At 46.1% G+C, this 27,023-nt stretch overlaps 1 protein-coding gene across 8 annotated transcripts in view; it reads right to left on the bottom strand.

The window, feature by feature from the left end:
* Nucleotides 1-27,023, bottom strand: part of PISD (phosphatidylserine decarboxylase) — a 50,592-nt gene that overhangs the window by 8,189 nt on the left and 15,380 nt on the right. For 3 of the 8 annotated variants that reach the window (XM_032395198.1, XM_032395197.1, XM_032395191.1), the window contains exons 1-2: nt 1,438-3,975; nt 737-800 (exon numbers count right to left, since the gene is read on the bottom strand). Coding sequence is in view for 3 of the 8 variants with exons in the window: in XM_032395190.1 (XP_032251081.1) it covers nt 737-800; nt 1,178-1,304 (191 nt within the window). In the remaining 5 variants the exon portion in view is untranslated. The other 5 variants (XM_032395194.1, XM_032395195.1, XM_032395190.1 and 2 more) reach the window with 4 other exon arrangements.

A 27,023-nucleotide genomic window follows, 5' to 3' on the forward strand; every position in this document is an offset into this window, starting at 1 on the left:
GGGTCACCTTTGTCTAGATGTCCTGTTCTGGCGGTTCACACCCGAGCAGTGCTCAATGTCCCCATCTACCCCCACAGCCTGTGATGAAGGCAACACTACCCCCTCAGTGGAATGGAACATTCCAACTGAAGTCAGATGGATGGACCCAGGCCCCAGGCCAGTTACCGGTTGCTAGAGGTGTGGGGGTGGGGGCTGGCGGGAGGCAGGCTCCTGCCTGGTTCCCTTGGACTCTGGTGGATTCAGGTTTGAGTTTTGGCAAGGCCAGGAAGGCAGGGACAGAGTCGGGACTGTCTGCCCCCAACAAGCACTCCCTGAGCACCAAGGGCCTTGCAGCCAGGCACAGCCAGGCACAGGTCCTGCCAGAGACACTGAGAAATATGCTCTTGCCCCCTGAGCGGAACTCTCACTGGGTGCCCGTGTCACTCCTGAAGCCTCAGCAGAAAGCCTCAGAGTCCCCAAGTCCTAGGTCTACCTACCTTTCCTTTTATTTATTTATTTTTTAAGATTTTATTTCTTTATTTGAGAGACAGAGACACAGAGAGAGCAGGAGTAGTTTGGGGGGGGGGGGCAGAGGGAGAGGGAGAAGCAGGCTCCCGGCTAAGTAGGGAGCCCAACGTGAGGCTTGATCCCAGGACCCCGGGATCATGACCAAGGCGGAAGGCAGAGGCTTAACCAATTGAGCCACCCAGGCACCCCCCCTGCCGGACTTTCTGAGCCCACTTCTCCCCCAGCTCACCTGAAGCATGCACAGGCAGCTGTGTCCAGGGGGGCCACCAACCCTTCCTCCCTGCGTTCCAGGGCTAGAAGCAGATAAGATTTCAGGAAGAGGAAACAGGGAAAATGGATTCTCCCCAGGTGAAATGGGCGAGCCATCTTGGGGAAGCTTTGGGCAAGAGAAGAGGAAGCAGAAGGGCCCAGAGAAGCTACTTTAAAGCCGGTGGCCAGGGAAGGGCGGGTGGAGGATGGGAAGGTACTCCCCACAGGGCTGGGCTTCCTTAAATCTCCCAAAGAAAGGAATCTTCTCTCGGGGATGGGGCTCTGCGAAGGGCAGTGTGTCACCCCTATTCCGACCCCCGGGTGAGGAACTGGGAACACCTCCGGTCCCACCCAAGAAGAGGGCCGCCTCCCTCCCCGACTGGCGCCGGTCAGGCCCCGTGGGCAGCACTGAGGCAATCACCCGGAGCTCCGGTGCAGGAGGGGACACGGAGCCCAAGCCCAGCATTTCCCCTTTCGGCTGGAGGGCCAGGAGATGCTACCCGACGCGGCGGAAATGAGCTCATCCGGAGCGGCCCGTGACCCACCATGTGGGGCAGGAGAAGCCCACAATGGGATGGAGACTGTGGGGTGGGCTCTCCGGCCCAGGGTCCCGCAGTTCCAAGGGGCGACGGGCACCCAGGACGCCCGTTCCGGGCTCCGGGCGCTCACTGGCTCACTCACCCGCAGGTGGTCCCGTTCCGCTGGGCTTCAGGCACCGACTCTCAGGGAGGCACCGCCTCTCAGGGAGGCACCGCTCCGGGGAGGAAGCCTCGGCGGGCGGGGACTCGGCTCCAGCCACTCAGACCGCCTGGGGGCGGGGGCAGAGGGCGGATACCGGACACCGGCAGACAGACTGCTCCTCCCTCCAGCCAGGCCCAGCCACCGTGCCCAGGGCCCCTTTAAGAGGAGGGGCTGCGGCCCAGGGACCAGCCCCCGCCGGTCACGGGATTTCCTGGCAACACCTCCTGGGCCGGGGCCATCCTCCCTTCCCACCCCGACCCGGGTAAATAGTCCCAGGCCTCCACATGCGGCTGACCTCACCCAGGGCCAGCTTCCTGGGACTGAGCAGAAAGCCACCTCCAGGCACCTCTTCTAGCCCTTGAAGCACACACACAGTATCTAAGTCCTGGCTCTTTGCCATCCTGAAGGTACAAGCTGCCCCCAGTCCCACCCCCGCCCCCTCTCCTCCAGGCAGACACCCCTACCATACAAAACCCCTGCCACACAAAATCTGGCCAGGCCGGGGAACCAGACCCAGTAAGCAAAAAGTCCCTTCTGGCCTCAAGGGGGGTGGGGGGAATTCGTGCACCTGTCCTCATCTGGGTCCATCCCAGCAAGTGCTCTGTGACAAGCTACAGACCTGGGATGCTGCAGCGGAGAGAAGGCCAGAAGACAGGGTCCCTCCTCATGGACTTCCATAATATTGGACACCCACAATGCACAGTAGGAACACGGAAGCAGGGAGCCCCCCTGGGGCTTAGGTTCCAGCACACAGCTGGTGAATACCCAACATGGGCTGCACCTCGCAGTTTCCTAGTCTGGGCCCACAGCATTCTCTGAGCCTCAGTGAGACTTAAGACCCCTTCTCACCCCAGAGCTCCAAGCAAACACACCGTAAAGACGGGATAAAAAGGAGTTAAAGCACAGGAAGATAACACAGAATCCTGGCAACACTAAATTCCAGAACCAGAAAGATCCTGGAGGACCATTCTGACTTCCCCCAAAGCTGCCGGCACTTCCAGACCAGGCCTAGTCCAAGTTACACTCGGGGGGAGGAATACAAAAGCCCAGGTTCTCATTTGCTGAGCAGCCTTTGGAACACCAATGCTCTCCCTGTAAAATGAGCAACAGGCCACCCCACGTCTACCAGAGTCCCTTTTTAACCACTGTAAGCCTCTTGGGCAGACTGGTGTTTAGAAAACTTGTAAGCCAGCCCACAGGTCTGTCCTGAGATCAGCCTTCTAGTCTGACTTCCACCACGTATGTTTCGGTAAGGAAATGCCTTCTAGATTCCAGACAATAGTTAAAAACGATTTCTGGGAAAATAAAATCGATTTTTGGTAAGTTTAGGTTCCCACCCTGAATGAGGTCCCTTCCAGCCACACTGGGTCCTCCCACCTTGCTGGGACTCCCCTGTGTGAGAGTGCCACCTAGTGCCACTTCAAGGCTCTGCAGGCCCCACGCCACTCGGCCACCAGCACCTGCGGACAGGCGTCCCCGCTCCATCAAGCCCCTGCAGCTCCGTGCTGAGTGAATTTCATGTGCTGCCGTGCCGGGGGATGAAGGTAACGGTGGGGCAGGCGTGGCAGGTGCAGTCGGCTACTTCTCATTCCCTGGGGGCCAGGAGAGGCCTCCTGAGGAAGACCAGTAATGGCTGGTCTCACGGCTGGCACAAGAAGCCATGGGCAAGTTAGCAGCCTCGCAAAAGTCTGGACAAAGAGCCAGGACAAGCATGACGTGGCCTCAGGAGATCTCTTCCTCTGAAGGCTTCTCCCAGCCCTGCCAAATTGCCCCCTCAAATGCGCAAATGTTTCTTAGCAGTCCCACCAGCAGCTCCTGGAAGAGGGGGCCCAGAGGAGGGGCGGTCTGCAGCATGATAAAGGAAAGTGATCGGTGGCAGAACAGCCTAGCAGAAAGTGCCCCAGAGGGCCCCGAAGGTGTCTGCGTCAGCCACCCTGGACTCCTTCCAGCCCCAGAGCTCAGCTTTGTCTTTTTCTCATCTTCTTCGGGCAGAGTCCTGGGCTCTTCCACACACTGCTGCTCAAAGCCTCAAGGAGGCAGGTAGTTCCCAAGTGCTGAGTGGTACAGGCACAGAGCTGTCCCTGGGCTGGTGGAGGCAGGGAAGAGGCAAAGGATGGAGAAGGGGGGCCTGGGGCTGGGCTGAGCGACCTGGGGGAGTGGCTGCCACAGTTCCTCCCAGGTAGGGGCCCCGAAGCCCCTGATACACCCTTCTGCCCTTGAATGAGCCCAAGATTCTCTGAAGACAGAGCTGGGGTGTAAACTGTACGTGAGCGGGTGAGGGGATTGACTTCCCTGCCAACTTGACTGCGCACTTCAACATCCACATTTCCTCAACACCTATTAGGTAAGAAGTAAAACAGTCTAGACATACCTCAGAGATACTGCAGGTTTGGTTCCAGCCTACTGCAACAAAGCAAATACCAAAATAAAGCAAATCAAATGAATTTTTTGATTTCCCAGTGCATATAAAAGTTATGTTTACGCTATGCTACATATTAGTATATTAAATATGCAATAGCATTATGTCTAAAAAACCAATGTACATGGGGTGCCCGGATGGCTCAGTGGGTTAAGCGTCTGCCTTCAGCTCAGGTCATGATCTTGGGATCCTGGGATTGAGCCCCACAGCGGGCTCCCCGCTCAGTGGGGAGTCTGCTTCTCCCTCTCCTTCTGCCTCTACCCCTCCTGGCTCGTGCTCTCGCTCTCAAATAAATAAATAAAATCTTTAAAAAAAAAAAGCAATGTATGTAATTAAAAAATATTGCTAAAAAATGTCAGCCATCATCTGAGCTTTCAGCAAGCTGCAGTCACTGATCACAGATCACCGTAACAAATATAATAATGAAAACGTTTGAAATATTGCAAGCATTACCAAAATATGACACAGGGGCACAAAGTGAGCAAACGCTGTTGGAAAAATGGCACTGACAGACCTGCTGGACGCAGGGCTGCCACCAACCTCCTATTTGTAAAAAGAACGCAATTATCTTTGAAGCGCAATAAAGCAAACTGCAATAAAATGAGGTGTGCCTTTATGTACTGAATCTCTACTCCCTGCCAGCATGGGACGAGGTATTTACACATACATCCTTCTCATTTAACAACCTTATGAGGAAGTTAATAGCAGCCTGTTTACAGAGAAGAAGAATAAAAGCTATAATAATTATATAAAGTTGTAAAAAGTGCAGACCATGTTCAATACTGTCCAGGGTGGTCACGGACACCACAGTACAGAGGGGCATGCCGAGTGCCGGCCAGTGGGGCTCCGGCGGATGGGCAGGAGCAAGGACACGGGGTGATGTGTGGGCACAGGCTGATCTGTCCTCATTCCTTTTCACAAACTGGAATGCTGCACCATACATTTTTAAGGTTCTAAACTAGGGCTGGAAATAAGAAAACAGTGCTAATGCAGGGAGTGAGCATAGATGCGGGCCCAGCTGCTCCTGACTGAGGCCTATTGTCTACGCTGCTGGTCCCTGAACGCCTCAGACCTTGCCACAAGCCCCATGGCCAGGCCAAAACCGAACAACAAAGCCAAGTTGTTGTTATGCTCGGATACAAACTAAAATATTTAGAGTTGAAGTTTCATAATGACTGCAACGTACTTTCAAATGGGTCAGAGAAAAATTAAAAAAAATATATATATGTATATATATACACACACAGACAAAGCAGATATAAGACATTAACTATTCAATCAAGAGGTGTGTATGTGGGTGTGACTCTATTCTCTCAACTTTTCTACTCTGTTCAAAAATGTTCACAGTATAAGAGCTGGAAGAGTTTGCTTTAAACCACAGAAAATTCTCTAAATTCTGTTACTGGGGAGAAAATCCCAAGACCACATTCCACACACAGAGCTTCTCCGGCTCTTAGGCGACGCACAACAGCCAGGCCTGCTCTCGGCACCCACAGCTGGGGCTTTGCACAGAGGGGCTCAGGACCGAAACACTCCGCGAACCACGCCGCCGGGGATATTCAGCACCCCCAAGGGCCCGGCTCCAGGCTGGGGACAGCCCTTCGAACCTGACAGGAGGGGCCAGCTGCCAATCACACAGGCCCACCCCTCTCCGTGGAGTCAGGTCAGAGGCCGGCAGGAAGAGGGACAGGAGGACTGCTTCCTCCCCAAAGGGCCCACCATGTCCATCAGGCCAGTTTTCCCACCACACGCATCTCTGTCCTCAGGTCTAGTAGTCAAGGAAGAAAGGACACCTTGGAAACGTTAGAGACCGAAGGGGGTCTGTCACCGGATGTCATCCTGCATGGAGCTCAGATCACCTAGGTGTTCCCAGGAAACCCCGGAGTCGGCAGGCTGCACAGCTGTGCGCTACCGGCCCACACACCTGACATCCGACGTCACTGCTAACTCTAGGTTTACAGATGCGACACACCTTCCACCCCCCTTGTTAAGAAGTGCCTGTGAAGGTTTTGGTTCCCTTTTTGACAATGAGGACACAAAAACAGCGTATCTGGAATCACAACGGCCACACAAACTGAGAACGCGTGACAGCTCCAGGCACACCTGGCTGGCTTCTATCCCCTGTGCCGTTCACTCAAAGCCAGCTCTCTGCACAGACCTGTGTCAACCACCCTCCTTTCTAAGGCCAAACACCAGGCCTGGGCAGCCTAACTGACAGACACTTTGACCACAAACCCAGAGCTTTTCCAGGACATCCTGGAAAGAAACTCCTGGAAGCAGCTGTACTCCCAGCACTCTGCCTACCTTGGCCCCTGCTCTAAGGGCCGGGTGTCTTCGTGGTTTGACAAGGCTGGGAGCCCTGTTTCTGGAGGAGCATAGATTCCCTGCTCCATGCCATTCCGTGTAAATGTTAAATTTACAAATACTCTGAGCCAGTATAAACAGAGAACGAGAAAAATGCTGAAGTCGACTTGCATTTAAAGAAAAGCAAGTTACAACTTGAATTAGCATACCAGAGTCTAGCTGTTCCCTGTTTTTTCCACAGCTCTATGTGAAGAGCTACTCCACCCCTCCATCTGCTCAAGTCAGAAATCCTGAATCCTTTCCCACCTCCCCCCATCCAATCCCTTAGTGCGTCCTGTCCACTCTCCCCTCAAAACACACCCAGAATCGAGTCCTTCCCCCAGCCCCAGCTCCCACTCTGACCCAAGCCACCACCTTCTCTTGCAGGGATACCATCAGAGCCCCCCCAGCCCCCCTGCCTCCATCCCAGCCCTCCCGCAATGCATCTCCACAGCAGCCAGAGCGACCAAATCAGAACATGGATCACCCAACCCTCACTCAGAGGACAGGACGGGAGTCTGCCTTCCTCTCTGCCCTCTGCATCTCCAGCCACAAGGGCTCAAGCACCCTCTGTCCATCTCAAGACTGTGCCTGGACTGCTCTCCTCTCAGCTGCCCCTTGGCTCACCCCTCTGCTCCTTCAGTCGCCATTCAGGTGATACTGAGAGATACACCTTCCTTCCTTCCCTGAATCCCTCTACCCTAGCCCAGACATCTGTGCCCATCACCTCTTTAAGCCTTCTCCATAGCATTTCAACCACTGGACATGTCCATGTGTCCATTTGTTTCTTCTTTGTCTCACCCACTTAAGGGAAGATCTCTGAGGACAGAAGCTCTGGTTCTACTCACTAGTGGATCCCCAGGATCTTAGCAGGGCCTGGCGTATAGATGGAACACAAAGATTTGTTAAACGAATGAGTGAATACAAAGGGAATCATGTTTGTCTATGACAACTTTTGTTTTGTTAATACCCAGTGTAGTTCATGTACTCAACAATGCCAACTACAAATGGGTACAATAGTTTTAGAAGCCACACACATACCACAAACCGTGGTAAGCATCCATACCCTTTCAGAGAGCAATTCTATACCTAGGCATTTGCCCTAATGAAAAAGCCAATGTGCGAAGATGTGCTCTACGACACAATTCACAATGGCAAAATCTACTGGTGCACCACGATCCACTGTGGTAGCACCGAGCCACTTAGAGTACTTTCATGCAGCCTTGCAGAATCATCACATTTAGCAATGCATATAGGTAAAAAGGCATGACACAAAATAGGTATCATCACTTACAGAGAGACAGTTAAGTGAATGTATGAAAAATAAAGCCCAAGAGTATGCACTCACAGTCATAGAGTGGGAAGAAGAGGGAATCATGACTGTCCTCCCTGTTTTCCAACATTCTCTCATAGTGTTATAATCTCTGTCATTTAAAAGAGAAGGAGAGGGTTGCCTGGGTGACTCAGCTGGTTAAGGAACCGACTCTTGATTTTGGCTCAGATCATATCTCAGAGTCATGAGATCGAGCCCCACATCAGGCTCCACACTGAGCATGGAGCCCGTTTAAGATTCTCTCTTCCTCTCCCTCTGCCCCCCAATTCGCACTTGCTCGCTCTCTAAAATAAAACGAAATAAAATAAAATAGGAGATAGATTTCCACGAGGGTACCATGGCCATCCAACGGGAAAAGGACAGTCTTTCCAACAAATGGTGCTGAGAAAACTGATAACCACATGCAAAAGAATGAAGGTGGACCTTTACCTTACACCATTAAAAAACACCTTAACTCAAAATGTAGCAAAAACCTAAACATAAGACCTAAAATTTTTCTTAGAAGAAAACAGGAAAAAAATCTTCATAATATTGGATTCAGCAATGACTTCTTGGATAGGACACCAAAAACAAAGGCAATAAATGTAAAAATAAACTTCATCAAAATTAAAAACTTTTGTCTATCAAAACATACTATTAAGAGAGTGAACATACGGGCGCCTGAGTGGCTCAGATGGTTAAGCGTCTGCCTTCGGCTCAGGTCATGATCTCAGGGTCCTGGGATTGAGTCCCGCATCGGGCTCCCTGCTCCTTGGGAGCCTGCTTCTCCCTCTGCCTCTCTCTCTCTGTCTCTAATGAATAAATAAATAAAATCTTTAAAAAAAAAAAAAAAGAGTGAACATACAATCTACAGGAGAAAATATCTGCAGATACATATATCTGGTAAGGGTCTAATATCCAGAATATACAAAGAACTCCTATAACTCAACAACAAAAAACAAACCACCCAATGTAAAAATGAGCAAAGGACTTGAATAAACAAACATTTCTTCAAAGAAGCTATAGGGCGCCTGGGTGGCTCAGTCGTTAAGTGTCTGCCTTCCGCTCAGGTCATGATCCCAGGGTCCTGGGATCGAGTCCCGCCCACATCGGGCTCCCTGCTCGGCAGGAAGCCTGCTTCTCCCTCTCCCACTCCCCCTGCTTGTGTTCCTGCTCTCGCTCGCTCTCTCTCTCTCTGTCAAATAAATAAATAAAATCTTTAATAAAAAAAACAAAAAACAAAGAAGCTATATAAATAGTCAATAAGCACATGAAAAAGATGTACATCATTAATCATTAGGGAATGCAAATCAAAACAACACTGAGATTCCACCTCACAGCCATTAAAATAACTATCATCAAAAGTAAGTGTTGGTGAGGATGTGGAGAAACTGGAATCCTCCTGCACTGCTAGTGGAAATGTAAAACGGTACGGCCACTGTGGGAAAGTTTGGCAATCCCTCTGAAAGTTAAAAACTTGGGTGCCTGGGTGGCTCAGATGGTTAAGCGTCTCCCTCTGGCTCAGGTCATGATCCCAGGGTCCTGGGATCGAGTGCCGCATCAGGCTCCTTGCTGCTTGGGAGCCTACTTCTCCCTCTGCCTCTCTCTCTCTCTCTCATGAATAAATAAAATCCTTAAAAAAAATAAAAATAAAAGTTGAACACTTATTACCATATGATTCAGCAATTCTACTCCTAGGTATATACCCAAAATAGCTGAGAGCAATGACTCAAGCAGGTAATTGTATACCCAGTGTTCAGAGCAGCACTATTCACAATAGCCAACAACCCAGTGGAAACAACCCACTATCTATCAACAGATGAATGGATAAACAAAATGTAGTATTCATCCATACAATGGAAAATTATTCAACCTTAAAAAGAAATGAAATTCCGATAGATGCTACAACACGATATCTCTTGAAAAATATAGGGCAAATGTTGTATGATTCCACTTATATGAAGTACCTAGAATAGGCAAATTCACAGAGACAGAAACGGTGGTGACTAAGGGCTGTGGAGGCTGGGGGCAGGAGAAAAAAACAGCAGTATTGTTTAGTGAGTACAAAGTTTCTGTTTGGGACAATGAAAAAGTTCTAGAAATAGACAGAGGTAATGGAAACATATTATGAATGTACTTAATACCAGTGAACTGTGTACACTTAGAAGTGGTTAAAATGGTAAATTTTATGTTTGTCTCCCACCCAAATTCATATGTTGAAGTCCTAACTCTCAGAGTGAAGGCATCTGGAGGTGGGGCCTCTGGGAGATAATTAGGTCATGAGGTCAGAGCCCTTCTGATTCGATTAGTGCCCTTAAAAGAAGACACACAGGAGAGCTTGTTCTCTCTCTGTGGCACGTGAGGACACAGTCTACAAGCCATGAAGAGGGCTCTCATCAGAACCTGACCATGCTACCACCCTGATCTCAGACTTCCCAGCACCCAAAACGGTGAGAGAGTAAATTTCTACTGTTTAAACCACTCCAGTCCATGGTATTTTGTTATGGCAGGCTGAGCTGAGACAGTCCAGTTTATTATAAGAAAAAAAAAAAAAAAAAAAAAAAAGAGAGAATGAAGAGACCAAGACTGTGGGTAAGCACAGAACACCATAATATTTTGTAATGGTTTCTGTGAGGAGAGGAAAAGAGGGTGCCATTAGTCAGAAAAAACAGCAAAATGACTCAGGAGAAGGTGAGGAGAAGGGAAAGATGCCAGAGAGGTTTGGGGAGAGCACATGTACCAACACAAAGACAGACAGACAGACAGACAGACAGACACACACACACACACACACACACACACACACACACGGTAGAGGCTATGAGGACACACAGTGCACAACAGAAGCAAGGTGAGAAAGGGTGATCTCGGGCGCCTGGGTGGCTCAGTTGGTTAAGCGACTGCCTTCGGCTCAGGTCATGATCCTGGAGTCCCTGGATCGAGTCCCGCATCAGGCTCCCTGCTCGGCGGGGAGCCTGCTTCTCCCTCTGACCCTCCCCCCTCTCATGTGCTCTCTCTCTCTCTCTCATTCTCTCTGTCTCAAATAAATAAATAAATAAAATCTTTAAAAAAAAAAAAAAAAAGAAAGGGTGATCTCCACGGCCCTCTCCTCGAGCTGCAGTCCCCAGAGATTATGGATCATCAGTTTCATGTTAATGTGACCTCTGACCTCTCCCTTCCTCCCAAAACTTCTCTCAGCCAGTGAGGAAAACGAAATCACGGGTAACACAAGTAAAGGGCGTGCTGGATGGCTGCAGCATAGGGATGGAATGGGGCTCTGGCTGAACTCAAAGCACAGGGGCAGGACAGCCAGTGCCTTATCACTGCAGCAAAGGGGCACGAGAGCCTCCTAAAGGGTGGTGACAGCTTCTATAAGCAGTCATTATTTTGTCAAAAATATGTATTTGTTCATTCATTTGAGCAAAACATATTTCTCATAAATAATTGGTCGTGGTTCCTGGCTCACAGCTCCCAAAACCCTTGGAATTTCCTGAGTGACAAATGGGAGCATCTTTTGTTATACTGTGTGGTCTTTTGTCCTCAGCTCCTACAATCACTTTACAGCCATAAAGGTGAAATGGGTGTCTTGTTATTCATAACAACTCCCTTTCCATCACTACTGGATTTATGTTAATGAGGTGACTTTTGGAAATCCTGTAAGGATAGGGAACCGACCACAAAAGAAGAGGGGGAATTTTCAGTCCCACCCCCTGACCTGAGGTTGGGCGGGGGGGGGGAGAGGAGAGGGACTGGAGGATGAATCAATTACCATTGACCAATGGTTTAATTAATCACTCATGCCTGTGTAATGAAGCCTCCATAAAAACCCCAAAAGATGGGGTTCAGAGTGCTTCCAGGCTGGGGAACCAGAAGGCTTCTATGTGCCACTGTGCACAGCCCCAAACTCCATGAGAACAGAAGTTCCTTTGTTCGGGACCTCAACCTAGGTATCTCTTTATCTGGCTGTTGATTGGTATCCTTTAATATCCTTTGTAATAAACTGTAATCTAGCAAGTAAAATGTTTCTCTGAGCCCTGTGAGCTGCTTTAGCAAATTAGCTGAACCTAAGAAGAAGGTTGTGGAAACCTGTGATTTACAGCCATTCTATCAGAAGCACCTGGACTTGCGACTGGCATCTGAAGGGAGTTAGGGAGTCAGTCTTGTAGGACTGAGTTCTTAACCTGTAACTCAAAGAGGGGGTGGTTGGAACCTCCAATCGATAGCCAGTCAGTCAGAGACACAAGTGACAACTTTTGATGGCATCTGAAGGGGGGGAATGACGACAGTCTTGTAGGACTTTAGCCCTTAACTTGTAAAATCTGATGCGATCTCTGGGCAGGCCATGTCAGAAGTGAGTTAAATTGTAGGACACCCGGTTGGTATCAAGAGCACTGCTTGTTGGTGTAGTGAAACACAACCCCGCACCCCACAAGCACACACATTGGAATTGGTTCTAGAACCCTTTAAGGATAAAAACAAACCCCTCCAAGTGTCTCTGCTGAAATGAGTTCTGCTTATTTGTAATGAAACCAAGTGACTACGTCAATAAAGAGCTAGGTTCTCTAAGGTGGAGAACCAGAAAGGAAGGAGCTATGCAGAGAAGTCCATAAGGGGCACCTGGGTGGCTCGTTGGTTAAGCGTCTCCCTTCAGCTCAGGTCATGATCCTGGGGTCCTGGGATCGAGCCCCACATCGGGCTCCTTGCTCCGTGGGGAGCCTGCTTCTCCCTGCTGCTTCCCCTGCTTGTGCTCTCTCTCTCTCAAATAAATAAAATCTTTAAAAAAAAAAAAACAAAGGACAAGAGCTCCATAAATCTACAGAGGGGTTCTGTGGAGTCTCTGGCTTGGCTGAGGAACAAGCCATGTGTATCTAGGGTTAAATTCCATGAGACTCACAAAGAATGATCAGAGAGCTGTAAGCTAAACAATTCCCAGAGCTCACACAGGACAGGAGACATTGGCATTTCAACCAGCTAGATGGAAAGTACTCACTGAATACTCCCAGCATTTAGGAGACTGCCCAGAAGGGTCATAGTTTAGTACAGCTGTAGGGCTACACTAGTCCACAGTAAAGGCTATTGTAAATTTATCCTAACAAAGCATCAAAACAAGCCTAAACGGATCAAAGTGATCCACAAATAACGTTAACTGCCTACTAGAATAAAATCTATCAGTGTTTGATGGAAAACAACAAAATACGGCATTCAACGAAGTAAAGCTCACAATGTATAGCACTGAATCAAAATCACTAAACATGTGAAGAAGGAACAACCAGGAAGGGGGAAAAATCGTCAACAGAAGGAGACCCAGAAACAACGGAGGATGATGAAATTTGGAAATTGAGACAGCTATATAAACAAGCACAATATGCTCCAGGACTTGTAGGAAAATGAGCCTAATGAGAGAAAGAGAAGACATAAAAAAGAACCACTTCTAAAATGGAACTTCTAAAATGAAAAGTAGTAAATCTACAATGAAAATCTCTACCAAAAAGCTCCCAGAATAAGTGAATTTAGCAAAATCACAGAAATTCTCATATATTGCTAATGGGAATACAAAGTTATTAAAAATCGTTTTGTAGTTTCTTATGAAGTTAAATATACACCTACCTATGACCAAATAATTGTGCTTTTAGGTATTTACACAAGGGAAATGAAAAAAAAAAAGCCCGTATAAAGACATACACAAATAGTCAAAAGCTGCAAACAACCCAAATGTCCACCAAAAGAAGAAGAATTAAAAATAATTTGGGCTATATCCACCCAGTAAGGTACTAGTCAGCAATAAAAAGGAATGAAATCCCATAAATACAATAACATGGATGGATCTCCACTTCATGCTGTGAAATAAACCACATAAACAAGAGTATATCCCATTCATTAAAATTTCTTAAAAGACAAATCTAATTCATAGTGACAGAAAGCAGATCAGTGATTGCCTTGGAAGCATGGCTGGATACTGACTACAAAGAGGCACATGTTCCCTATCTTGAGTGTGGTAGTGATTGCACAGGTATATATATTTATTAAAAAGCCCCAATAAACTGACATATAAATGAATGGAACAGAATAGAGTCCAGAAATAAACCCACACTTACACAGTCGATTCATCTACAATAAAAGGAAGAAAGAATATATAATGGAGAAAAGACCATCTCTTTAAATAGTGCTCGGAAAACTACACAGCCATATGCAAAAGAATGAAATCAGTCCACTTGATCACACCGTATACAAAATTAAACTCAAAATGAATTAAAGTCCTAAAGGTAAGACCTGAAGCCATAAACTCCTAAAAGAAAACACAGGCATAAACTCTTAGATGTTGATCTTGGCAATATTTTTTTGAATCAGTCTCCTCAGGCCAGGGCAACAAAAAGCAAAATTAAACAATTGGGATTACATCAAACTAAAAAGCTTTTGCATAGCAAAGGAAACCATCAAAAGAAAAGGCAACCTACTGAATGGGAGAAGATATTTGCAAATGATACATCTGATAAGGGGTTAATATCCAAAATACATAAAGAATTCTTACAACTCAACACCCAAAAAATCAATTAAAAAATGGGCAGAAATTAACACCATTAACCATCAGGGACATGCAAATCAAAACCACAACTCGGCATTACCTCACACCTGTCAGAATGGCTAGTATCAGAAAGATAAGAAATAATAAGTATTGGCAAGGATGTGGAAAAAAGGGAACCCTCATGCACTACTGGTGGAAATGTAAATTGGTGCAGTCACTGTGGAAATAAGTCTGAGGATTCCTCAAATAATTAAAAATAGAACTGCCATACAACCCAGCAATTACACTCCTGGGTATTTATCTGAAGAAAACAAAAATACTAATTCAAAAAGATACACGCACCCCTATGTTCACTGCAGCAGTATTTACAATAACCAAGATATGGCTTCCATAGGAACACCTAAGTGTCCACAGATAAATGAACAGATAAAGAAGATGTAGTGTAAACACACAGTGAAATCTTATTCAGCCACAAAAAAGAATGAAACCTTGCCATTTGTGACAACATGGATGCACATGCAAGGTACCATGCTAAGTGAAATAAAGACAAATACTGTACGATTTCACTTATATGTAGAATCTAAAAAACAGAAGAAAGCAAAACAGAAACAGACTGTGGCACTTGGGTGGCTCAGTCGGTTGAACATCTGACTTCGGCTCAGGTTATGAACTCGGGGTCCTGGGATCAAGTCCCGCACCCGGCTCCTGGCTCAGCAGGAAGTCGGCTTGTCCCTCTCCCTCTCCCCCTCCCCCACTTGTGCACGCGTGCACTCTCGTTCTCTCTCTCTCAAAATCTTAAAAAAAATTTAAAAAACAACAGAAACAGACTTATAAATACAGAGAACAAAATGGTGGTTGCCAGAGGATAGGGAACTTGGGGGATAGGTGCAATAGGTGAAGGGAATTAAGAGGTACAAACTTCCAATAATAAAATAAGTAAGTCATGGGGATGTAAAGTACAGCCTAGGGAACACAGTCAATAATGTAATAATTTTGTATGGTGACAGATGGTAACTTATCAGGTGCTCATTTTGTAATGTACATAAATGTCAAAGCATGCTGTACATCTGAAACTAATATAATATTGTATGTCAACTATATTTCAATTAAAAAACCAACAATGAGGGGCACCTGGGTGGCTCAGTCGTTAAGCACCTGCCTTCGGCTCAGGTCATGATCCCAGGGTCCTGGGATTCAGCCCTGCACTGGGCTCCCTGCTCCGCGGGAAGCTCGCTTCTCCCTCTCCCACTCCCCCTGCTTGTGTTCCCTCTCTTGCTGTGTCTCTCTCTGTCATATAAATAAATAAAATCTTTAAAAAAAAAAACAACACAACGAGGGGCACCTGGGTGGCTCGTTCAGTTAAACGTCTGCCTTTGGCTCAGATCATGATCCCAGAGTCCCAGGATCGAGCCCCACATTGCGCTCCCTGCTCAGCGGGAAGTCTGCTTCTTCCTCTCCCTCTGCCCCTCCCCCTGCTCGTGCTCTGTCTCTTTCTCAAATACATCTTTAAAAAAAATTTAAGAATAAAAAAATTAAATAAAATTAAAAAGCAACAATGAACTGTTTAAAAGGGTATGTTTTACTGTATGGAAATACCTCAGTAAAGTTACCTCAAAAAATTAAATCATCAGGGCGCCTGGGTGGCTCAGTCAGTTAAGAACCTGCCTTCCACTCAGGTCATGATCCCAGGGTCCTGGGATCGAGCCCCACATTGGGCTCCCTGCTCAGTGGGGAGCCTGCTTCTCCCTCTCCTGCTCCCCCTGCTTGTGCTCTCTCTCTCTGTCAAATAAAAATCTTAAAAAAAAAAAAAACTTAAATCATCACAGCAGCATTATTTACAATGGCCAAGACATGGAAACAACCTAAATGTCCAACAGATAAACAAATGTGTGTATATATGTATATACGTACATACATACAATAGAATACTATTATTCAGCCAGAAAAAATGAGGAAATCCTACACTTGCAAGAACATGGATGAACCCTGAAGGCATTATGCTAAGTGAATTAAGTCAGAGAAAAACAAATACTGCATGATTTCATTTATATGTGGAATCTAAAAAACCAAATAAAAGGTAAAAAAAAAAAGAAAGAAAAAACAAAACTCGGAGGAAAAGAGATCAGACTCGAGGGAGTGGGGGGAGACAGGGAATTGGAAGGTCAAAAAGTACAAACTTCAGTTATAAGAGAAAGAAGTACGAGGGATGGACTGTACAACATGACTCCTGTAGCTAGCATGGCTGTCTACCACACAGGAAAATAAAGCGAGGTGATCCTGAGTTCTCATCACAGGAGAAAATATTTTTCTTTGCTCCTTTCTTCTTTTTTTAAAATTGTATCTACAGAGATGATGGATGTTAGCTGAAACTATTCTGGCAATCATTTCACAATATATGTAAATCAAACCATCATGCTTGATACCTTAAACTTACATAGCGATGTATGTCAATTATTTCTCAATAAAACTGAAAAAAATTAAATCACCTTTGAATAGCCAAAAAATATGTAAGTAGAGACATTCTGCAAAGATACACTAATGTTAAAAATGCTTGTCTGAGGGGCGCCTGGGTGGCTCAGTCGTTAAGCGTCCGCCTTCGGCTCAGGTCATGATCCCAGGGTCCTGGGATTGAGCCCTGCATCGGGCTCCCTGCTCAGCAGGAAGCCTGCTTCTCCCTCCCCCACTCCCCCTGCTTGTGTTCCCTCTCTCGCTGTGTCTCTCTCTGTCAAATAAATAAATAAAATTTTAAAAATAAATAAATAAATAAAAATGCTTGTCTGCTTCTGGAGAGTGGAAATGGGATTAGTAGAAGGAGCAGAGAGTGGAAGACCTCTTTATATGTAAAACCCTTCGTTAGTATTTGAATTTGTACATGATTGTGTTTTATTTAAAAATTTTAAAACTATCTCATTTAAAATAAAAATTAACAATACTTATTCCTAAATACCCAAAAGCCTGGAAGGGCCAAGTTCCCCAAAATGCGAACTGTGGTTTCCTGTGCGCTGTAGGACCCTGGGTCACCACTATTTTGTCATATTTTGTAACGCTTTCTAATTTTTAAAAAATGAACATTTAATCTTTATAAGTAGATAAATGACAAAGCTATTTCCCCACTGGGGAAAGTGATGCCATATATACATAAAGAGAGAAAGATCAGAGCTGCGGGAACCTGGATGCTTCTGAACACTCTCAACTGGCTACTAACTTTGCTGCTAGTTACAGAATTCCCCTCATCCCATCAAGCAAACACATAGGTTTCATTTCTACTCAGCCAACTGCATGAGCTTTTTTCCCTACCATGAAAAGAACATGACTCTTAGAGCAGGCAAAGATCTTAGAAACATTTTCTTAAATGTATAAAAACAGAACCCAGTGGGTGCCCGGGTGGCTCAGTCAATTAAGCATCTGCTTTCAGCTCAGGTCATGATCTTGGGGTCCTGGAATCGAATCCCACATCAGTCTCCCTATTCCCCGCTACTCATGATCTCTCTCTCACTCTCAAATAAATAAAATCTTTAAAAAAAGAAAGAAAGAAAGAACCCAGGAAGATGAAACAACTCGCCCAGGTGCTGTAGCTGAGCTCAAGTCTTACACCATGTCCGACACCCACCTCCCCGGTGCCCCTCTGCGAGAGCTGTGCCCTCTCCCTACATCCCCGAGTGGAACTTGCAGTGAGTGAGGTGGAACAGATTTTGGAGATTATGAAGTTCTTCTATACTGTTGGGAAGGGAAGTGAAGGGGGAAGGGAAGGGGGAGGGGAGGGAAAGCAAGGAAGGGAGGAGGGGAGGAAGGGAGGGAGGGAGGGAGGGAGAAAAGGAGGGAGGAAGGAAGGAAGGAGAGGAAGGAAGGAAGGGCTTAAATTGAAATAAAGGAAAGATATGGGTATAACTCCTTAAAGAGCCCCAGGGCCTCATCTCGGCATAAGTACCAGCCTGTCCTCTTTCAAACTCTAGAGATGCCAGACTTGACCCAGGGATATGAAGAGATTATATTCCAGCAAAATTACCAGCAGAAGTTTTCATTTGCCACTTAAAATCAGAGCCCTGAAGGAAACCTTACAGTCATCTGCCCACGGTTCCTAAATCTGGCTTAACATCAGAATCACTGAAGGGACTTTTTAAAAACAAAGATCTTGAGCCTTGCCCAAACTTTCTAAATCTCCAGGGGTGAAATCAAAGAATCCATAGTTTTTGTTTTGTTTTTTTAAAGAGATTTTATTTATTTGACAGAGAGAGACACAGAGAGAGAGGGAACACAAGCAGGGGAAGTGCGAGGAGAAGCAGGCTTCCCGCGAAGCAGGGAGCCCGATGCGGGGCTCAATCCCAGGACCCTGGAATCATGACCTGAGCCGAAGGCAGACGCTTAACGACTGAGCCACCCAGGTGTCCCAGAATCCATAGTTTTTAAAGCTCCCCAACAATTCTGATGAGCGACCAGATGATTTTTCATGAGATGACAGTGATTAGGTGGGGCAGGGGAGGGACTAGGATCTGGTCTGCGACTGCCAGTCAGCACTCTCCCTTCTCATGACCTGTTACCTCTCCTGAAATCCTACAATGTCTACCTGGAGTCCAGACCATTTCCCCTTCATAAAGTGAAATGCTGGCATACTGCCTGGAAATCCAGCAGTCCTGTGGCCATTTTACTCAACCAAAAGAACAGTATCTAACTGAAACCCAGCTCTTAACCAACAGGGGCTTCAGATTTCACGCTGCGCTGGGCCACTCCGATCCAGTGTTCTGTCACTGTCTAGGCCCTAGAATTTATAAGCCAATCAACCCTGTCCTCTTTACAAATGGTCATCTTTCAGGTATTGACTCCTACATGGCAGTAATCCTAATTATAGAAATGGTGAATGCTAAAACAATACTACTGACATTGGTCTTTTATGATTTTGGAAGTCACAGATTTCTTCCAAATGTAGGTTCTATTGGAAGACCTTTGAAATGGGTGGGAATTTGCTGAAAGCATGTGAACTCGTCACGGGGTGACTCAGCCTGCAAATGTGTGGGGTCAGAGAGAAGCCACCTTGGGTCTAACACTTGAGTGGGGTCATATATGATCACAGTCTAACAAGTACTTTATTAGCCTAAAGGAAAAGGCATATTTACAGAGGAAACCACCAATGTCATGGGAAATAGAGTACAGCAAATTTTAAAAAGTGTGACTCACATACTACACAATAATCCTTCACCAAAAGGATTTTGTCATATACTACCAGAAAACAAAAAGCCTTTTTTCTTTCTTGGTCTGAGGTTACTATAAAGTCCAAGATGTATGAACAGGCCAAAAAAAAGGGTAGGTATACATAGACAAGCAAAAAGGTATCTGGGGGCGGCTGGGTGGCTCAGTCAGTTAAGTGGCTGCCTTCGGCTCAGGTGGGATTGAGCCCAGCGTTGGGCTCCCTGCTCAGGGGAGAGCCTGCTTCTCCCTCCCCCTCTGCCTGCCTCTCTGCCTACTTGTGCTATCTCTCTGTCAAATAAATAAATAAAATCTTTAAAAAAGTATCTCTTAGGGTAATAGCCACATCTGGATCTGTATGGCCAGTCACAGTTTTACAGGACTGTTGGAAATCAGATGAAATCTTTACACTGGATTCTACTGGAGGAAGAGGGTCAAAACCAAAATTCAAAATAGGATTTTGGGAGGAAGCCTGTAATGTAGCATGTAATGCCAATGCCAACAAATATTCCTAGATCAACTATGCTAGAGCTAGAAGGAATCTCAGATGGGTTCCAATCCAACCCGCCTTATAGTTGTTTATACTATTTATAGCATAGTCACACAGAGGACCAGACAGCAAGTGACATGTTCAAGTTCACACAGCTACTGAGGGACATGGTTGGGACTCGCCTTCAGGACCGACATGCCCTGGCCACAGGATTCAGCTGAGCTGGATTACTGATACGGAGAGGTTCATGAAGAAACCCAAACACATCATTCCAAATTCCATAAAGTCTCTTTCACCTCCCCCCTCCTTTTGCCCAGGCTATGAGATCTATTGATATTTCAGATTCTTCAACTGTTACACTATGGCTGAAAAGAAGGCATTTTTTAAATTTACACCTTAATATTCCAATTTCAACATTTACTGAATGTCTACTCTGAGTTAGGTATCATCCTGGGCCACTGGAGCACAACTGAATAAGACAGTTCATTGTACGTCACACATGGTTCAATAACATCCAAGCCTGCCCCTACTGTGTGGCCCTGTTGTGGGGGAAGCATTTTGAGCAATAACAACAAAGCAATTTGATTATTTCAGTCTGGTTCCTGGTAAGAACTTATCCACATCACAGAAGTCCAACCGTTTCAGCTTATCCTCAGACAGAGCAGGGCATGAACGACTAGGATGCCAGCCCCAACACGAGGCATGAACTCTGAGGATTTCAACAGCAGGTAATTGCTTCTCAGAGGCCTTGGGGAGACCAGGGGTAGGTCTGGACGCAGAAAGGAAGCCCAGCATGACGCCAAAGGCACAATGTCTGTAGCTGGCCAAAAACCCACTGGAGACATGAGCTCCAAAAAAGCACATTTCATTTTTTCAAACATTTCAATTTTGGGGCAATTTAAAAAAGTGACAGACAGTTGTGCTAAATGAGAACTCAAGGTGGTTCCACCTTTGTCCTACCTCCCAGTGACCAGCAAGTTTGGGTGGGATCTCCAACCCCAGCTTCTCCAGCTCTCGCTCCCTGTACTTCTCATACTGCCGGTAACCCGCATACCCGCCACCTGTCACCAACAGAACGGGCAGGGGACGCAGCAGAGACAAGGTTCGAGCAGGGGCAGTGTGGACTCTTCTGGCATCTGTAACAAAAAAACAGGAAAATTCTGAGATTAGGAGAAGGGACAGGGATGAGTCATGCAAACAGCACTAAAACGAGGTCCAGGAAACATCAGTGCATCTTTGATAGGCAGGTGCAACCTTAAGTCACTATTAAGACCCTTCTGTCTCCAAATTCTCCCAATAAGTAAGGGACAAACATTTTTTAAAATTTTTTTTAGATTTTATTTATTTGACAGGGACAGAGAGAGAGAACAAGCAGGGGAAGCAGTAGAGGGAGAGGGAGAAGCAGACTCTCCACGGAGCAGGGAGCCCGATGCGGGGCTCAATCCCAGGACCCCGGGATCCTGACCCTAGCAGAAGGCAGACGCTTAACGACTGAGCCACCCAGGCACCCAAGGGACAAGCAGCTTTCCCATGAAACTACAATGCACCTCAACTGCCACCACAGCCAGAGAATTTAAGACGAAAACACTGACTGAATCACAAAGAGGTCAAGAAACTGATCAAGGTTGCCAGGTTGGCTACCACCAGCCAGGTCCAGGATTGGGAATCAGGCACCATTTCTCACCCAGGACTCTCTGACCTTACTTTTACAATCCAGACCCAATTCTGACTAGGCACTAGTATACTCAAATGCAAACTCCCATAAGCTCTTACAATTCAGTAATAAAAAAGACAACCCATTTTAAAAAATATACACAGGACCTGAACAGACATTTCTCCAAAGAGGATATACAAATGGCCAGTAAGCACGTGAAAAGATGCTCAACATCTATTATGGGCTGAACTGTGTCCCCCCAGAATTCACATGCTGAGTCCTAGCTCTCAGTACCCAGAATGTGACCTTACTTGGATATAGGGTCTCTAGAGAAGTCAACAAGATAGGGGTGCCTGGATGGCTCAGTCGTTAAGCATCTGCCTTCGGCTCAGGTCCCTGGGATCAAGTCCCACATCAGGCTCCCTGCTAGCGGGAAGCCGGCTTCTCCCTCTCCCACTCCCCCTGCTTGTGTTCCTGCTCTTGCTATCTCTCTCTGTCAAATAAATAAATAAAGTCTTAAAAAAAAAGTAAACAAGATAAAATATGGTTATCGTGGTGGGCCCTAATCCGGTATGACTGGTGTCCTTATGAAAAGGGAAAATTTGGAGACAGACATGCTTATGAAGAGAACGCTGTGTGCAGATGAAGGCAGAGATCAGGATGATGCTTCTATGAGCCAAAGATTGCCAGCAAACCATTAGGAGCTAGACCAGAGGCATGGAACAGATTCTCCCTCCTAGCCCTCAGGAGGAAGCAGCCCTGTGACACCTTGATCTCAGGCCTCTAGTCTCCAACCTGAGTACGTTTCTACTACTTAAGCCACTCAGTCTGTGGTACTTTGTTAGAGCAGCCACAGCAAACCAATACAACATCATTAGCAATCAGGGAAATGCAAATCAAAACCACAGTGAGGGACCACTTCATACCCACTAGGATGGTTACAATCAAAAAGACAAGTATTGGCAAGGATGTAGAGAAAGTAGAACACTCATACACTGCTGGTGGGATTGCAAAATGGGCCAGCCACTTTGTAGAACAGTTTGTCAGTTCCTCAAAATGTTATACATAAAATTACAATTATGACCCAGCAATTCTACTAGGGATATTTCTGAGAGAAATTGAACCTACACCTACACAAAAACTTATACAAGAATGTTCAATAGCAGCCAAAAACTAGAAACAACCCAAATGTCCATCAACTGGGGAATGGATAAATAAAATGTGGTGTGCCCATACAATGGAATATTATTTGATGATACAAAGGAATGAAGTACTGACACATGATACAACATGAACCCTGAAAACATGATGTGAAAGAAGCCAGCCACAAAAGGCCGCATATTGTAGGATTTCATTCACATGAAGCGTACAGTACAGGAAACATACTATAGAGACATAAAGTAGATTAGTGGTTGCCAGGGGCTGGGGGGAGGGAGAAATGGGGAGTGATAGTTTAATGAGTCAAGTGTTGTTACTAGCTTGGGGAGGGGGGGAAGAATGAAAATGTTCTAAAACAAATAGTGGTGATGGTTGCACAATTCTGAATATACTAAAAACCACTAAATTGCACTTTTAAAAGACGAATTTTATGGTATGTGGATTATATCTCAAAAATGCTGTTATCAAAACAAAACCTCAAGACCTGAATCCCCAGGACCCTTTTTTTTTTTTTTTTAAAGATTTTATTTATTTATTTATTTGAGAGAGAGAGAGAGAGAGAGAGAAACAGCATGAAAGGGGAGAGGGTCAGAGGGAGAAGCAGGCTCCCCACCGAGCCGGGAGCCCGATGTGGGACTCGATCCCAGGACTCCGGGACCATGACCTGAGCCGAAGGCAGTCACTTAACCAACTGAGCCACCCAGGCGCCCATTCCCCAGGATCCTATACAAAACCAGGGCATACCCTTCTTACTGCCTCTGACTTCCAATGGGAGGAAACCCCCCTGCTCCCGAAATCACCAGCCCCCCACCACATTCTGGGTGTTGCTATTTCTTCTATTAATGAGCAAGTATGGATGTCATCAATCTCTTTCATCTTCTAATTATTCCTAATGAACCATTACTACTTCACAACTAAATATTTTACCTCTGACCAAGTAAGACTGACCACAAAGCAACTTTTTTTTCCTCTTTCTGAAATACCTGGTGACAAGAGATCTGTTGTACCCTCCTCATTGCAGTGAGCCACCATCCTAGACTGACTAGTCACGCTCTACTGAATGCTGCCAGCCACATTACCCTTTCTTCGATTACATGTCTCGCCTTCTCAAAGGCTTACTTTGCCTCTCCAAAAAGAAGTAGTAAGTAGAGACAGCCCTCCACTATTGACCACCTCCCTGCTGGGCCTGTCACCTTATAAAAGCACAGCTTCTCTGCAGATCCAAGATTATGTCTCAATTTCTGAGGCTCCCCTTCTTTCCTTCATGTGATTCCCACGTGTTCCAGCTCGCAAGTCCTTAAGTAGCGCCCAGATGTGCTGCTATTAAATACCAGAGTAAACGTTTCGTTCTCACTCTCATTAACCAATCTGTTTTATTCCTGAGGTACTTTCGCTGGACAGTTCAAAATGGCTTCTGGTATAATCGAATAAAAAGGATATCTAGATAGGGGCGGAGCAAGATGGCGGAGGAGTAGGAGACCTGGATTTCGTCTGGTCCCAGGAATTCAGCTGGACAGGGGTCAAACAATTCTGAACACCTACGAACTCAACAGAAAACTCTCTGAACAGAAAAGCGACCACTTTCTGGAAAGTAGGACGTGCGCAGAAGTGAATCCGAGGCGATATTCGGGAGGATAGACAGCGGGGGAGGGGGCCTCCATCACCGGCCGTTCTAGCAAGTGATAGAGCCACGGAGCACAAAATCGGAACTTTTATAAGTCGGTTCTGCTGAAGGACGTCACTCCAGTGGCTAAGCGGGGGGGTGGAACCCTCGCGGGACAATGTGGTCTCAGGACCCTCGGGGTCACAGGAAGACCGGGGGTGCCTGAGTGTGGCAGAGCTCCCAGGGATTGGAGCGGGGAAGCCGGCTGCAGAGACGGAGCCGAGGCGCGGGCTCTCAGCTTGGGGTTGTCATAAACCGTGATCCGGGGCACAGTCGGGCCACTGCTCCTCCAGCAGGGACCCAACAAGCGGCAGATCCGGGGAGACTCCCCTTCCTCCCCCCGGAGGAGCGGCGCGGGAGCGCACCGCAGGGATCCGCTGCGTTTGGAGACTCCACACGGGGTCGGGTGCCAGAGATAGAAACGCTCGGTCACAGGCTGGGTGAGCACGGAGTGCGGCCAGAGACCGGGGAGACGGGAGTAACTGACGGCTTTTCTCTGGGGGCGCACTGAGGTGCGGGGCCCCGAGTTCTCGGCTCCTCCGCGACGGAGACTGGGAGGCCGCCATTTTCACTCTCGGCCTCCAAAGCTGTACGGAAAGCTTGCAGGGAACAAAAGCTCCCGAGAGCAAACCCGAGCAGATTACTTAGCCCCAACCGGGCAGGGGCGGGGCAATTCCGCCTCCGGCAAAGACATTTGGGAACCACGGCAACAGACCCCTCCCCCAGAAGATCGGCAAGACCAGCCAGCCAAGACCAAGTTTACCGATCAATGAGAACGGCAGAACTCCAGCGCTAGGGGAATACTGCACATAGAATCCATGGCTTTTTTTTACCATGATTCTTTAGTCTTTCAAAGCTAATTTTTTTTTAACTTTTTTTTTTTTTGAATTTTTCTTTTTCCCTTTTTCAACCAACATCTTATCAACCCCTTTTTTAAAAAACATTTTTGGGGCACCTGGGTGGCTCAGTCGTTAAGTTCCTGCCTTCGGCTCAGGTCATGATCCCAGGGTCCTGGGTTCGAGCCCCACATCGGGCTCCCTGCTCAGCGGGAAGCCTGCTTCTCCCTCTCCCACTTCCCCTGCTTGTGTTCCCTCTCTCGCTGTGTCTCTCTCTGTCAAATAAATAAAATCTTTAAAAAAAAAAAAAAAACATTTTTAGAGCCATATTCTATCCCTTCATAGTAGTTACCCTTATTTTTGGCATATATATATAAGTTGTTCTCTCTTTAAAATTTTGAGATACAGTTTCTTCTAACAGATCAAAATATACCCTAAATCTCTAGTGTATGGCTTTGTTCTAGTCTCCTGCCTGATCATATTCTCTCCCTTTTTTTTTTTTAAATCCTCTTCTTTCTTTTTTCAAACAACTTATCAATTCCTTTTATAAAATTTATAATTTTCATCTTTACAGTCATATTCCATCCCTTCATCATATCAACCCTTATTTTTGTACATATATAAATTTTTCTTTCTTTAAAATTTTGGGAGGCACTTTCTTCTAACAGACCAAAATACACCCAAAATCTAGTGTGTGGCACTGATCTATGCACCAGCCTGATCATATTTGATCATATTCTGTTTTTTTTGTTTTGTTCTGCTTTGTTTTTATCTTTTTCTTTTTTTTTTATTTTTCTTTTTTCATTCTTTCCCTTTCTTTTTCCCTGGTTTCAGGTCTTTTCTGATTTGTTTAGAGTATATTTTCTGGGGACGTTGTTACCCTGTTAGCATTTTGTTCTCTCATTCATCTATTCTCCTTTGGACAAAATGACAAGATGGAAAAAATCACCTCAACAAAAAGAACAAGAGGCAGTACCGACTGCCAGGGACCTACTCAATACGGACATTAGTACGATGTCAGACCTAGAGTTCAGAATCATGATTTTAAAGATACTAGCTGGGCTTGAAAAAAAGCATGGAAGTTATTAGAGAAACTCTCTCTGGAGAAATAAAAGAACTAAAATCTAACCAAGTCGAAATCAAAAAGGCTATTAATGAGGTGCAATCAAAAATGGGGGCGCTAACTGCTAGGATAAATGAGGCAGAAGAGAGAATCAGTGAGATAGAAGACCAAATGATGGAAAATAAAGAAGCTGAGAAAAAGAGAGATAAACAACTACTGGATCAAGAGGGCAGAATTCGAGAGATAAGCGATACCATAAGACGAAACAACATTAGAATAATTGGGATCCCAGAAGAAGAGAGGAGCATAAGGTATATTGGAGCAAATTATAGCAGAGAACTTCCCTAATTTGGGGAAGGAAACAGGCATCAAAATCCAGGAGGCACAGAGAACCCCGCTCAAAATCAATAAAAATAGGTCAACACCCCGACATCTAATAGTAAAACTTACGAGTCTCAGAGACAAAGAGAAAATCCTGAAAGCAGCTCAGGAGAAGAGATATGTAACCTACAATGGTAGAAACATTAGATTGGCAACAGACCTATCCACAGAGACCTGTGGGAAAGGACTGGCAGGATATATTCACAGCACTAAATGAGAAAAATATGCAGCCAAGAATACTATATCCAGCTAGGCTGTCATTGAAAATAGAAGGAGAGAGGGCGCCTGGGTGGCTCAGTTGGTTAAGCGACTGCCTTCGGCTCAGGTCATGATCCTGGAGTCCCAGGATCGAGTCCCGCATCGGGCTCCTTGCTCTGCGAGGAGTCTGCTTCTCCCTCTGACCCTCCCCCCCTCATGCTCTCTCTCTCTCTCTCAAATAAATAAATAAAATCTTTAAAAAAAAAAAAAAAAAGAAAATAGAAGGAGAGATAAAAAGCTTCCAG

Source organism: Phoca vitulina, unplaced genomic scaffold, assembly GCF_004348235.1.
Source record: "Phoca vitulina isolate PV1807 unplaced genomic scaffold, GSC_HSeal_1.0 scaffold82, whole genome shotgun sequence".
In the NCBI taxonomy this organism is placed as follows: Eukaryota; Metazoa; Chordata; class Mammalia; order Carnivora; family Phocidae; genus Phoca; species Phoca vitulina.